Genomic DNA, 13536 nt, shown 5'->3' on the forward strand with positions numbered 1-13536 from the left:
CCCTCCCACAGGCACTAGCTCTTATGACTGTGTCCTGAGCTCACAGTCCAGACAGAGAGATATTTCTAGGGGGCTAGTTTCCACTTCAGTCTGAGAGGCAAATTCTACAAAGTATGGTCGCCTATCAGGAGTAAATGTGGGTAAGTGATGGTATACAAAAAAAGGATTGTTCTGAGTTTGAAACTGATTCAGTGCCAAAGCCCCACAGGCATGATCTGAGCTAGTAAAGAGAGGTGGGGTCCTACTCATTGTACCAATACCTGCTGGATCCTACTGGACTTAGTGTAATCCACAATGACAATGACTGCTGGTATTAAATACAGTGAAAAGGAAAACTGATTTTTAAGGTAATTAGGGCCTGTAGTTCTTTTGTTGTTGTTTTTTTAAATTATTTTTTATTTTTTATTGGAGTCCAATTTCCCAACATATAGCATAACACCCAGTGCTCATCCCGTCAAGTGCCCCCCTCAGTGCCCATCACCCAGTCACCCCCAACCCCCACCCACCTCCCTTTCCACCACCCCTTGTTCGTTTCCCAGAGTTAGGAGTCTCTCATGTTCTGTCTCCCTGTCTGATATTTCCCACTCATTTTCTCTCCTTTCCCCTTTATTCCTTTTCCCTATTTTTTATATTCCCCAAATGAATGAGACCATATAATGTTTGTCCTTCTCCGATTGACTTATTTCACTCAGCATAATACCCTCCAGTTCCATCCACGTCGAAGCAAATGGTGGGTATTTGTCGTTTCTAATGGCTGAGGAATATTCCATTGTATACATAGACCACATCTTCTGTATCCATCATCTGTCGATGGACACCGAGGCTCCTTCCACAGTTTGGCTATTGTGGACAATGCTGCTATAAACATCAGGGTGCAGGTGTCCCGGCGTTTCACTGCATCTGTATCTTTGGGGTAAATCCCCAGCAGTGCAATTGCTGGGTCATAGGGCAGATCTATTTTTAACTCTTTGAGGAATCTCCACACAGTTTTCCAGAGTGGCTGCACCAGTTCACATTCCCACCAACAATGCAAGAGGGTTCCCCTTTCTCCACATCCTCTCCAACATTTGTTGTTTCCTGCCTTGTTAATTTTTCCCATTCTTACTGGTGTGAGGTGGTATCTCATTGTGGTTTTGATTTGTATTTCCCCGATGGCCAGTGATGCGGAGCATTTCCTCATGTGCTTGTTGGCCATGTCTATGTCTTCCTCTGTGAGATTTCTCTTCATGTTTTTTGCCTATTTCATGATTGGATTGTTTGTTTCTTTGCTTTTGAGTTTAATAAGTTCTTTATAGATCTTGGATACTAGTCCTTTATCTGATATGTCATTTGCAAATATCTTCTCCCATTCTGTAGGTTGTCTTTTAGTTTTGTTGACTGTTTCTTTTGCTGTGCAAAAGCTTCTTATCTTGATGAAGTCCCAATAGTTCGTTTTTGCTTTTGTTTCTCTTGCCTTCATGGATGTATGTTGCAAGAAGTTCCTGTGGCCAAAGGGCCTGTAGTTCTGAAACCAATTGCTTGCAGCCTCCCTTACAGGCATTTGTAGAATTACTAGAGGTGTGCCTGGAATACCTCCATGTTTATATAATAAGGACTAGGATAAATAAATGTGTAGGAATCATGTGATCTTGTGAAGAAACAGTATATCCCAATGACAATTGCTAGAATAGAAAAATTTTCTCTAACTCTGAGTATGATGTGCTTAATGGAGACAGTTGTGTCTCTACTGAAAACATCACTGTCTGTTGATTATGGTGAGATTTTCTCTCTTGAAGCTACTGGAAGCAGCATTGAAGGAAAAAGACAATTTTATAATAATGGGTTTCAGAGAGCAGCTGTTAGGCTCAAATGTATCCTGTGATACTTTCTCTAATATCAATTGCAATTCTGTAAGATCAACTTATGAAGCACACGATATTCTTGTATTAGAGTTTTCAATTTGCATATGTCATGTTTTAATATATTTCAGAAAACTTACCACATGGGTAATAGTTTCTAATCCGGTATTAATAGATAAGTATATGATCTAAAATTACTAATTCTTTAATATTTGCCTTACACTATATTATCCCATATTAGCATTCAATGTCCCATATGTCAGGGCAAGACATGAAATTATGAGGTGTTCTTATACTTTCGTCCCTGAAATAAAGTCAAATGCCCCCAAATGTTTTTTTCTTCCTGTTTCCAACCACTATTCTATCTTGCTTTCATTAAATTCAGCTTATCATGGACAGGTTCCTATATAATACAAAACTGCAATCAGTGCAGCTACATTTTCTTAAATCTCTAAGGCTTTATTCATTCTGATATTGGCTTACAGAATAAACCTTTACAAATCATGAAAAGTTATTACAACAAAAATCATAACATAATATACTATCTAGCTAAAATAAAATGGTAAGGCTAAAACCAAACTATATAGATTATTCAAAGAACACAACAGCTATCCAGCTTACTTAGCACAATATAGAGGTTAAATGCGCTGTCTTTGCAAAAATTCAGCCAGACTCAAGTCCACACTTTGCCCTCAGTTGGATATGAATTTAAGTAAATCACCTAGTCTGTCTCTCTGTGTTTTCCTTGTCTTTAAAATGAAAGTAATAGTAGTGATGACGCATAGTTTTGTTTAAAAATGGTGAGGTGCCTAGCTGGCTCAGTTGGTTAAGCATCTGACTCTTGATATCGGCTCAGGTCTCAATCTCAGGGTTATGAGTTCAAGCCTTGCGTTAGGTTTCAAACCCAGTGGAGCCTACTTCAAAAAAGAAAAGAGAAAAGAAAAAAAGAAAAGAAAAGAAAAGAAAAAAAAAGAAAAGAAAAGAAAAGAAAAAAGTAAGCTACTACATGTATGAGCTTCATAGCAATGATCCAATGATTGTTGAGTGCTCTTTAAAGATAATAAACTTAACTCTTGAAAGTCTCTTAGAATTAATTTCTCTTGCTAAACTTTATTAATATATAGTTGATATACTAAAAATCGCACATATTTAATGTATACATTTTGACAAGTTTGGAAATCTGCATACCTCTGTGATAACACCACCACAATCAAGGTACTAAAATATCCATCACTTCCAAAAAATTCCTTGTCTTCCTCTGTGTGTGCTCAGAACTCTTAACATAAAATATATCCTCTTTTCATAATTTAAAGTGCACAATACTGTACTACTAGCCATAGTCACTATATTGTACAACAGATCTCTATGACTCTTTCATCTTGTATAACTGAAATCTTATACACATTGCACAACAATGCCCCCCTTCCCCTCCCTCCAGCCTCTGGCAACCAATATTCTATTCTCTGCTTCAATGAATTTGACTTTCAGATTCTTCATATAAGTTAAACCATACAGTATTTAATTAACCCTGTTGTGGTATTCATTTTGCCATATATATGTGTATCAAATCATCATATTGTATACCTTAAACTTACACAATGTTACAGGTCAAGTAGATCTCAATAAAACTGGGAGGAAAAAAGACTCATTGCCCTCATGCTGCTTCCTCAAGATGTTAGAATCCCTTCCATATTGTGGGAGGCTGCCAATTGTTTTGCTTCTTTCTCTTTTTCTTAATTGGAATATTCCTGCCTGGCACTGCAAACCTTGTGCACACTGTGACACCCAGCATGGCAATGAAAGTGGAGTCCTGGCCAAAATGCTTGGGTGCAGAATGGGGCCCATCAATAAGTCCATCTCCCATCCTAAGGCTGGTCCATGAGGTAAGAAGGAATTCAGTTGAAATCTTAAGATGGAAGACTGGATGGATCCACATGGATGGATTTCATCTCAGATTTCTTGACAGGTGGAGAACTTGTGAGAATAGATCCAGGACAGGACTATGCTTGGGTATGCGGATGGGCATCAACCTCGGTAGGATGTTGTAGAAAAAACACCATTCAAATAAAATATGCTTTACTCCCAATGAAGCATAAAAAGACAACTCAAAGAAAGAAAAAAAAACTAGAACCTATGGAAACATTTTACAGTAAAGGAAATGCAAATGGTCATTTCACATATAAAGAGGTATCCATCCTCAATGATGATCGGAGAAAAGTAAATTACAAGATATCATATGTTTGTTGTATCACTGCCAGCTTGTTAAGTTAAAGGTTTGCGAGGGCACCTGAGTGGCTCTGTTAAGTGTCTGACTCTTGATTTTGGCTCAGGTGTTGAGCTCAGGGTCATGAGTTCTAGCCCCACATTGGGTTCCATGCTCGGTGTGAAGCCTACTTGTAAAGAAAGGAAGGAACGGAAGGAAGGAAGGAGGGAAGGAAGGAAGGAAGGAAGGAAGGAAGGAAGGAAGGAAGGAAGGGAGGAGAAAGAAAGAGAGAGAGAGAGAAAGAAGAAAGAAAGAAAGAAAGAAAGAAAGAAAGAAAGAAAGAGAGAAAGAAAGAGAGAAAGAAGAGAAAAAAGAAGTTTGCTGATGTGATCTGTTTCGGAGGTCAGTGGAAATATGCCATTTCATGCATGCATGTAGGGAATATCAATGGTCAATGACTTTTTGAGAGACAATTAGGAAATCTTTATCAAAAGTTGAAAGATGCATATTCTTTGGGCACCTGAGTGGCTCAATCAGTTAAGCACCTGCCCTCAGCTCAGGTCATGATCCTGGGGTCCTGGGATGGAGCTCCACATTGGGCTCTTTGCTCAGCAGGGAGAAGTCTGCTTCTCCCTCTGCCCCTCCTCTCCACTTGGACTCTCTCTCTCTCTCAAATAAATAAATAAAATCTTAAAAATAAAGATGTGTATTCTTGCATATAAGATTCTATCCACTGGAAGACACTTGAAAATGTGTTCAGAAATGACCCCAGAGATGTTAGTGGTGAACATGCAAATAAAAGCACAAAAACAAAGAAAAATAGATGTATATCAGGGATCCCCTTGGGTCATCCTGGACTTTTAAGATAATCCCTCTACATGAGCGATAGAAGTAAAAGAAATCAGGAGGTCTGTGAAGGGCAACAGAACTGGGCAATAGAGGAGGAAATATCCTCCAAGTCACAAGGTTCTATCATTTCCTTCCTTGTTGTTGCTTCTCTGGAAGTCTCCTGGGAATCTTCTGGTATCAAATCATCCTCTGCATCTCTTCTTACTTACTGAAGAAACTATTTTAAGTGTTGGAAGGAAGCTGGGGCTTCCTGTCCTTACCTGGGCCCTGGGAAGCATGGGCACAGTCCTTATTCATTTTTTGGGGTGAGAGAGGCACTAAAGGTCCTATGAACTTTGCCAAGGATTCTTCTTCCCTCATGTCAGATCCAGCCCCCAACTCCAGGCAGCCCTTCGTAGTTTCTTGAGGTACAATGAAGAGATGAAGTACTTCCATGTAGACTCTTTTGCTATTCTGTCCAAGGTATGCAGTTTCAAGATTTCCCTATACATCTCTAGATGTATGACCTAGATGACCCTCCAGGACTACAATGAATGAATGTTTGTCTTTCTTAAGCATTGAAGAAATTTTAACATATATATACTAAATGTTATAACTTTATCTTACATATAAAATATATAAGAATATATAAAATTTCAAATGTATGTTAAATATATAACAAAATGCTTATTACAAAATTTAAAACCACATATTTTTATATATTTACATAACAGAAATTACATTTAGATATATGTCTAAATGTTTATATATTGTTATATTATATATTATATATTATCATATATCATTTTGTGCTCCTCAGTGAGGAACCCTGAAAGATATTGAGCTCTTTGTATGTTTCTGTTGCATTTTTCTGCCTGAGCTTGGAGAAGGCTCTGCATGGAGGATAAAGAAAAAGTATCCATGGATTTTAGGTTTTTTTTTAAATTTTTATTTACTTATTTATGATAGTCACACAGTGAGAGAGAGAGAGGCAGAGACACAGGCAGAGGGAGAAGCAGGCTCCATGCACCGGGATCCCGACGTGGGACTCGATCCCGAGGCCCCAGGATCGCGCCCTGGGCCAAAGGCAGGCGCTAAACCGTTGTACCACCCAGGGATCCTGGGTTTTAGTTCTAAGGATAGCTTCAACCACACAGATTCCTCACCTTTGTCTTTGTCCCTTCTGTCAGTCTTCCTAAAATGCCTGAGGTCTGGAATTGCTGAGACTTCCTTTGTCCCAGGCTCTCCTCCTCATCTGAGCTCAAGGGCTGGGAGGCTGGGAGACAAGCCCCCCCGCCCCGCCCCCATCATGGGACACCTCCTAGTCCTCCCCATGTGTCAAAGGCCTGTCAACAGTCCTTGCACATTATCTATGGGTCGAAGAGGAAGGTGGGCAGTGAGTGAACATCCATCACGGGCAGCTTTCAAAGGTTATCATCAAGACGTATTTTTTGATTTGGCAATTGGTTTTTCTGGAGGAGACAGAGACATGTGGCCGGTTAACTGTCTGGAAATTCATGATGCAATCAACAACCCATTTTAAATAGGGGCAAATAGGGAAAAGATTAAAAAGTCTTAAGATGATGAGAATGATTCAGCTGTCCTTATCAGCGCAGATTGTGGATGCTGAGCAAATTCCATGGGGCACAATGGAGGATCCATTATTCAAGATAATGGAGGAGGGATGAGGATGAAGGAAAGCTTCCCCCTCCAGCTGGCCTTTATATTGCAGGAGGAGGCCGCTATCAAGCGTTGGCAATAACTTAATCACCTCAACTCAGTCAACTTTGCTTGAAACATCCACACCCTCCCAAGATATAAAGAGATTATTTATTTCCTGTTTACTTTTCCTCTGCATTTTTATTTTACTAACATGTATATCTGATATCAACTATAATTGATAAGTCTCATTTCCAGGCCTTTAATAAATTCTAACATATATGTATATACTGTAAAGAAACTTCAATTCCCCACATCACTGCTAAACCCGGTAATGTCTGTATGTATGTGAAATGGTGGTGGTTTTATTTTCATTTTCTTTATTATCAGCAATACTATATGTAACATAATATTTATCACAGGTTTACTAATTGATTGTCTTTTTGAATTTTTTCCCCAACTAATTGTGGATTATTTCCCTTTCCTTTTAATGGATAGACATTAGTTTTTTCTGGATATATTGTTGCGCGATGTTAATTGCAAGTATGTGCTTCCCTTTTGTAACTGATCTTAAATTATATTTTCAGACAGGAGGTACCAGTTGTAATGATATAGTAAGTAACAGTAATGTAGGAACTTTGTTTAGATAATGGTTCAAAAAAACAAAAAATGCATTAAAAAAAACGTGTTGGAGTTATTCAGGAGAATGTGAATATCAACTGAGTATTAGGTGATATTAAGACATTTAAAAATAGGGGCACCTGGCTGGCTCAGTCAGTAGAATGTGTGACTTCTGATCATGGGGTTTTTAAGTTTAAGCCCCACATTGGGTACAGAGATTACTTAAAACCTTTAAAATAAAAATAGGGACTCCTGGGTGGCTCAGCGGTTGAGCTTCTGCCTTTGGCTCAGGGTGTGATCCCAGTGCTGGGATCAAGTCCCACATTGGGCTCCCTGAGAGGAGCCTGCTTCTCCCTCTGCCTCTGTCTCTGTCTCTCTGTGTGTGTCTCTCATGAATAAATAAAATCTTTTAAAAAATAAATTAAAAAATAATTTTGTGTTGTGCTAGTCTAGGAGGCTTTTAAAAAATATATTTTATTGAATTTCGATTTGCCATCATATAGTATAACACCGAGTGCTCATCCCATCAAGTGCCCTCCTTGGAGCCCATCACCCAGTCACCCCATCCCCCACCCAGCTCCCCTTCCACTTCCCCTTGTTCATTTCCCAGAGTTAGGAGTCTCTCATGTTTTGTCATGCCTGGGAGTCTTTTTATTATCTTTTATATCCTTGAGTAATTATTTATTAGAGATCAATCTTATAGCTCACAACTTGATTATTGGAGAAATACAGAATTCTAGGATTTGTATCAAAGTATTCCAACTCCATTTCCCACCCAACCCCCATCACAAAGGAACAGTTTTGAGTGGATCATCTAAGATTGGCAAAATGCTGACATATTTTGGGGCACCTGAGCAACATAGTGATTGAGCATCTGCTTTTGGCTCAGGTGATCCTGGGGTCCTGGGATTGAGTTCCCCATCTGGTTCCCTGCAGGAAGTCTACTTCTCCTTCTGCCTATGTCTCTGCCTCTCTGTCTCTCATGAATAAATAAATAAAATTTTTAAAAAAGATGACATATGTTGAAGTGATCTTAAGTGTAAACAAAGATTCTCTTTATTTTCCTTTATTGTGTGAATGCTTGAAATTTCCATATTAAAAGCTTTAAAGAAGATAAATCAATACTGGGCAACTATCTTCACCATTAATACTTTTTAGTTCATTGCTGCCTTCATTTTTATACAAAGATGTATTCGTCAGATGTACTAATAGGTAAGATTGACGTGTAAATTTTCCTACGGTGATATCCAGTCAGTCCTTAAAGATCTAGGGCATCTTTTGGCAAGATGGGAACATGGGAGAGAAATACTCCACTTGCATAATGGGTCTGATAGACATTTTTTTTTTAAGTCTGATTTTCCTGTGACTTACATAGAATGAAATTATCAGTGAGAAGGATACTGAAAACATGTTTTTCACCGATATGGAAGAAACCCTTCTGATGAGCCTACGTAATCCTCTTGCCCTTCCTTGGGCAGCACTCGCTTCTCATTTCACCAGGGAAGAAGCCACAGAATCTAGCAGGGTCTTAAATACTTGTGACTGGGAGTTGGGCCAGAAAAAAGGGAAGAGTCTTCTCCATCTTCTATCCCTCTGCCCCTAGTTTTGCTGTCCTGCTTTTTTGACACCATGACAGGACCCTGCAAAGGACCCTTAGCTGTGTGAGGCTCCGCAGCGGAAGTACAACCCCCAACGTCCCTCCTCTCAGACCAGTCCAGGTTCTGAAAGGTGATAAGAAGATGGAATATTTCCAGCCAATCAGAGCAAGCCACGCCCTTGGGGGGGGCTACAAAAGGCAGGTCCTAGCAACCAGTCCACAGTTCGGTGTCCAAACGTCACAGAGGGAGGATCGTCCCTGTAGACTTTAAGATGCACTTGGGAATTGAAGGCATAGACGCCCACAGCCCCTCCACGCAACACCCCACAGACCAAACGCCCTGCCAGCAGAACTCTAAAGAAAGAGGCTCAGATGTGGAGGAGAAATCACTCGAAGGAAAAGAGGAGACGTTCTCTTCCCTGTTAAGACAGGGTTGCACCCAAGGGCAAGGTAGGAATCTCGGTGGTTTGTGTATGGGGGCTGGAAGGGGGGGTTAGGGGTCAGGATTTTATTTTGAGATAGGGGATAGGAAGTGTCACCCAGCGCTCAGGGGGGCCTTGGGAAACATGGCAATGAACCCCTGGAACCATATTGTTCTGGTTCACCTTTGACACTGGTTGAACAACCTCGGTTGAGAGAACTGTCCACAAATTAGGATCAGGGATGGACTAGGGAGTTCTGTGGACCTTGCCTGAGGCCAGTCACCTAAATTATTTCCTCCAGGGTCAGAGCCAGAGACAGATGAGGAGAACTCCAAGGAAACTGAGCTTAAAAGACACAGCAGTAGCTCTGGATCAGGTAAGAATTCGTTTTCCTGGGGAGGAGGGACAGGACATGGGTTGACTCAGTCTCAGGGAGACTCAGGGAGACTCTTGCAGACTCTGGATCCTAGGAACAGATGGGGATGTAGTTTTGGTTGCCAGCATTGATCCTTGTGTGTCCAGGATGGACTCGTGTGTCCTGGGTGTCCTGTTGCAGACAGTCACAAAACTCTTTGTCTACAGAATTGGAAGGCTGCTCCAGTTGGGAGGGCTCCAGGAAGAGGAAAATCAGTTCCAGCGACAGCACCTGTGATGGAGCAGGTAGGATCTTGTTTTGGGCTGGGAGGTGTATGGACAGGAAAGCAGGTGAGATATGGAGGGCGTCGGCATGGAGGGGGTTGTTGGGTGGTTGAAACGAGTTAGGAAACTGGAATCAGGGGAGCATTTGGGGACCCATGATGGGCATCAAGGAGATGGGGCCGAACAGAGTAGGAGACTGGTGGAATTCACCCAAGGGAATGGGGGTCTACTCTTGCAAGTCGTTCATCCACATGCTTCCTCTGCAGGGGCCTCTCCAGCAGATGAGGGCAGTGTGACTCCGGGAAAGAAGAAACGGAGGGCGTCTGACCATGGCCGCAGCAGCGAGAGCCAGGGGACCGCGCCCGCCCGCCCCGGGAGACGCTGGGCGCGGGGCTCGGGGCGCAGCAGGCGGGGCAGACACAGCCCTCGGGGAGACCGGCCGCCTCCACTTCGGAAGGCACTGGTGACCACCCTGCGCGCCCTGTCTGAGGCCATCTATCAGGACGTCGCTCAGGTGTGCGAGCTGCAGAAGCATTCCCCGCTGACCTGGGAGGAGCAATTCGGACTCGGGCAGCTCTGGGGGCCTCTGTACTCGGCTTTGCAGACCGTCTACACCATGGCCAACCAGGCGGCCTACGCCTTCCCGGCCGAGAGCTGGCTGCTCCCAGGCCCGCCGCAGGACCCCGGGCCCCAGGTTCCAGCTGCGGATGGACGAGAAGCCCTGGGCTCCCCGGGGGAGAGACGCGGGCCCACCCCTCCCCGGGGCCAGAGCTAGGCTGCCGCAGCTCGCAGCTCGGTTAGGGTCGCAGAGCCGTGCGTGCAGCTCTTGCAGCTCCGGGGGTGAGCACACAATCCTGCTACCGCTCAGAGTCCCAGAAACCAGCAGGGCGTGTTTTAGACACAGGGTGTCAGTAAGTGATAGAACTTGGGGTCCTAGGAAAGGTACTCGAAACATGGACTCAGAACGGGGAGATGATGAAGTTTCAATTTCATGTTAGACATTTTCCTGTATTTTGAGAATCTTAAGACAGCCAAGCGCTATTTTATGAGAACAAAGATCAGGGTGCAATTCATATGTATTTGCGTATTCTAAGTGTAGTGAAGTAAGCATGCTTATTATATCCTCCCCTTTGATCCTGAAAAGGCTGTAAGTCTTCCCATTCCAGGAGTGGAGGCCACAGGCTGGGGTAACATTCTGTGTGGAGAAGATGGCTGTATTTATTGTTCAGTTTGATGAACTCATGGTGAAGTCACCATGTTCAGTTATTTTATATAAAATCTGAGTCAAGATATATTGTTAATGACCATATGTATTTATTCCTACAGCTGGCTCATATTATATGCCTAATTTAAAATTTTCTTCTATTTTATAAATTTCAAGTTATCCTGCTTATGAGAGGATATTAAAACTAATGTAGATACTCATTTTTTATAGATTTTATTTTACATGGTTTCCTATTTGTATTTTACACTGAGATCATGCAGTCTTTCATCAAATAAATATATATAATTTTATGTAAGAAAATAAACATTTTTGGGTATTATGTTTGGTTCATGATTTCCCTATTACAAGTGATGAAATAAAAATGCTTTTCATGTATTCTGTTTATCCAAATGGAGTTTGTCTTATGGCAGGTGTGGGTTAGGAGGCTGCTTTCTTTTTACGTCTACTTTATTTCCACCTTGACTTTTCTCTGCCTCGTAGCTCTTATTATAGGAAGGGAATAGCAGTTAATCATCCCAATGAGTGGGGCAATTCAATGATAGTATATTACAAATCAATTTGAACCCATGACATGGCTTCAAATTATATGAAACAAATGCCCACATATGTACAAAAATTACAATTTGCAAGTTATATTTGGGGGTTGGGGATATAGTTACAAAAGGATCAGAAAAATAAAATTTTATTTTATTTATTTTTTTTTAGAAAAATAAAATTTTAAATAATTACAACAAAATAAAATATCTGAGAATAAATCCAATAAAAATGTATCAAATGTGTATAAGAAACCATGTAAAATTTCTGAAATATATGAAAATAGACAAAAATAAAATCACATCACTGTTCTTGGGTAGGAAAATTCCATATTATCAAACATCAATCCCTAAGCTAATTATATAAATTTAATTTGGTCCTGATACAGATACCATCAGTTACTCATTGGAGCTAGGCATGTTATTGCAAAAAAAAAAAAAAAAAAAAAAAAATCTTACAGATGAAAATACAAATAAGGATAGGCAAAAAAAAAATCTGAAAAAAAATGAGGATAAAGTTTTAGTTAGGCAAGATGAATAAAATCCAGAGCTATACAATATGTATAATATTGTACATATAATCACCAGTGTATTGTACACCTAATCCATTAAGATGGTAGGTCTCGTGTTAAGTGTTCTGAAAAATAAAAAAGAGGAAAAAAAGGATAGCTAGCTCTATGAAACATGTTGTTTCCTAAATTATGCAGATCAGTAGAGATAAAAATTCAAAAATAGGTCAAAGTATTTGAGAAAGTTAATAAGCAATAAAATATGGGGGATGACATTATTAATACTTAGGGTTTGGGAACTTGATATTACCATCACAAAGTAAGAAATTGATTTACTCTTCACATCCTATAACAAGGTAAAGATTCAATGAGAAATACAACCATATGGCAAAAAAAAAAAAAAAGTCTCTTTTCAATATAGACTCTGCCTATTAAATTGAAATAGAAAATATAGGGATGCCTGGGTGGCTCAGTGGTTGAGCCTGCTTCTCCCTATGCCTATGTCTCTGCCTCTCTTTCTATCTTACATGAATAAATAAAATCTTAAAAAAAAAAAGAAATAGAAAATACACACTGACTCATTCCTGCTGCCAGGACAGTGGGCTCCATGTAAATGTCATGGCAGCCAGTACACATGGGAGGGAGGCAACCAGATCCTAAGCTACGGGTTTGTGGTTCTGTGAACTCTCCTCTCCTCAGTACTGCAATAATCATTTCACCTGTCGTGGCAGGGAGAGATCAAGCTTGGGGAACTGAGAATATTGTTAAAAAAAAAATTTTCGCCTCACTTGCCACTTGCCAAAAAACAATTACAAATTCCCAGTTAGCATCTCTTGAGTGCTTGGGAGAGGCTCTCTCTTCCACAAGCCCTGGTGTTAAACAAGTGTTCAGGAGGAGGGCAGAAAATGCTGAGGTCTGATAGGTGAGGGGCTGTTAGTGAAACACCTGAATTTCACTGAATTCTCTGCTTCGCTGAGAAATTCTACTCATAATAGGGTTCTTTTTAAAAATATTCAGATCACTGAGGTGCTGTTATCATTTGAAGTTATAAGCACAGAAATGAAATAAAAGTGCCTGAAAAGGATTTACAGGGTTACAATCAAAGAGAATGAACAGTAATTTACGTTAGGAATCATTGTACTCATTTGCACAAGTCATGGCCAATCTATTTGGAAGTGTAGATAATATGGAAATTTGTTAGGAAAATATGCTTTACTAATATTGATCTTCCTAGTGGTAACAGGAAGTCTAAACAGAAAAGTGTCTACAAAAAGGAAGTTTATGAGACCCTCACAAATGAAAGCACCAGGATCAGATGGTTAACATGGGCAGATTCTAACATTCCTTTAACTTTCATATGAGCCAATACTCATTTAAATAGCATTGGGTTCTTACCACATCTTTCCACAGTTGTGTTTTTGCTGAGTTTTCAGTGTTGAGCTCTGATTGCTTTTATTATAAA

The 13536-nt window shown here is 40.5% G+C and overlaps 1 protein-coding gene across 1 annotated transcript; it reads left to right on the forward strand.

Moving 5' to 3' along the window:
- The first annotated feature begins 8741 nt into the window (after positions 1-8741).
- Positions 8742-11252, forward strand: LOC140600431 (protein FRG2-like-1). Its single transcript, XM_072768672.1, has 4 exons — positions 8742-9196; positions 9470-9544; positions 9751-9828; positions 10074-11252. Exons 1-4 carry the CDS (start codon positions 9019-9021, stop codon positions 10580-10582), a joined length of 840 nt encoding a protein of 279 aa, XP_072624773.1. The 5' UTR covers positions 8742-9018; the 3' UTR covers positions 10583-11252.
- Positions 11253-13536: the final 2284 nt, after the last annotated feature.

Source organism: Canis lupus, chromosome 1 (assembly GCF_048164855.1).
Source record: "Canis lupus baileyi chromosome 1, mCanLup2.hap1, whole genome shotgun sequence".
NCBI lineage: Eukaryota > Metazoa > Chordata > Mammalia > Carnivora > Canidae > Canis > Canis lupus.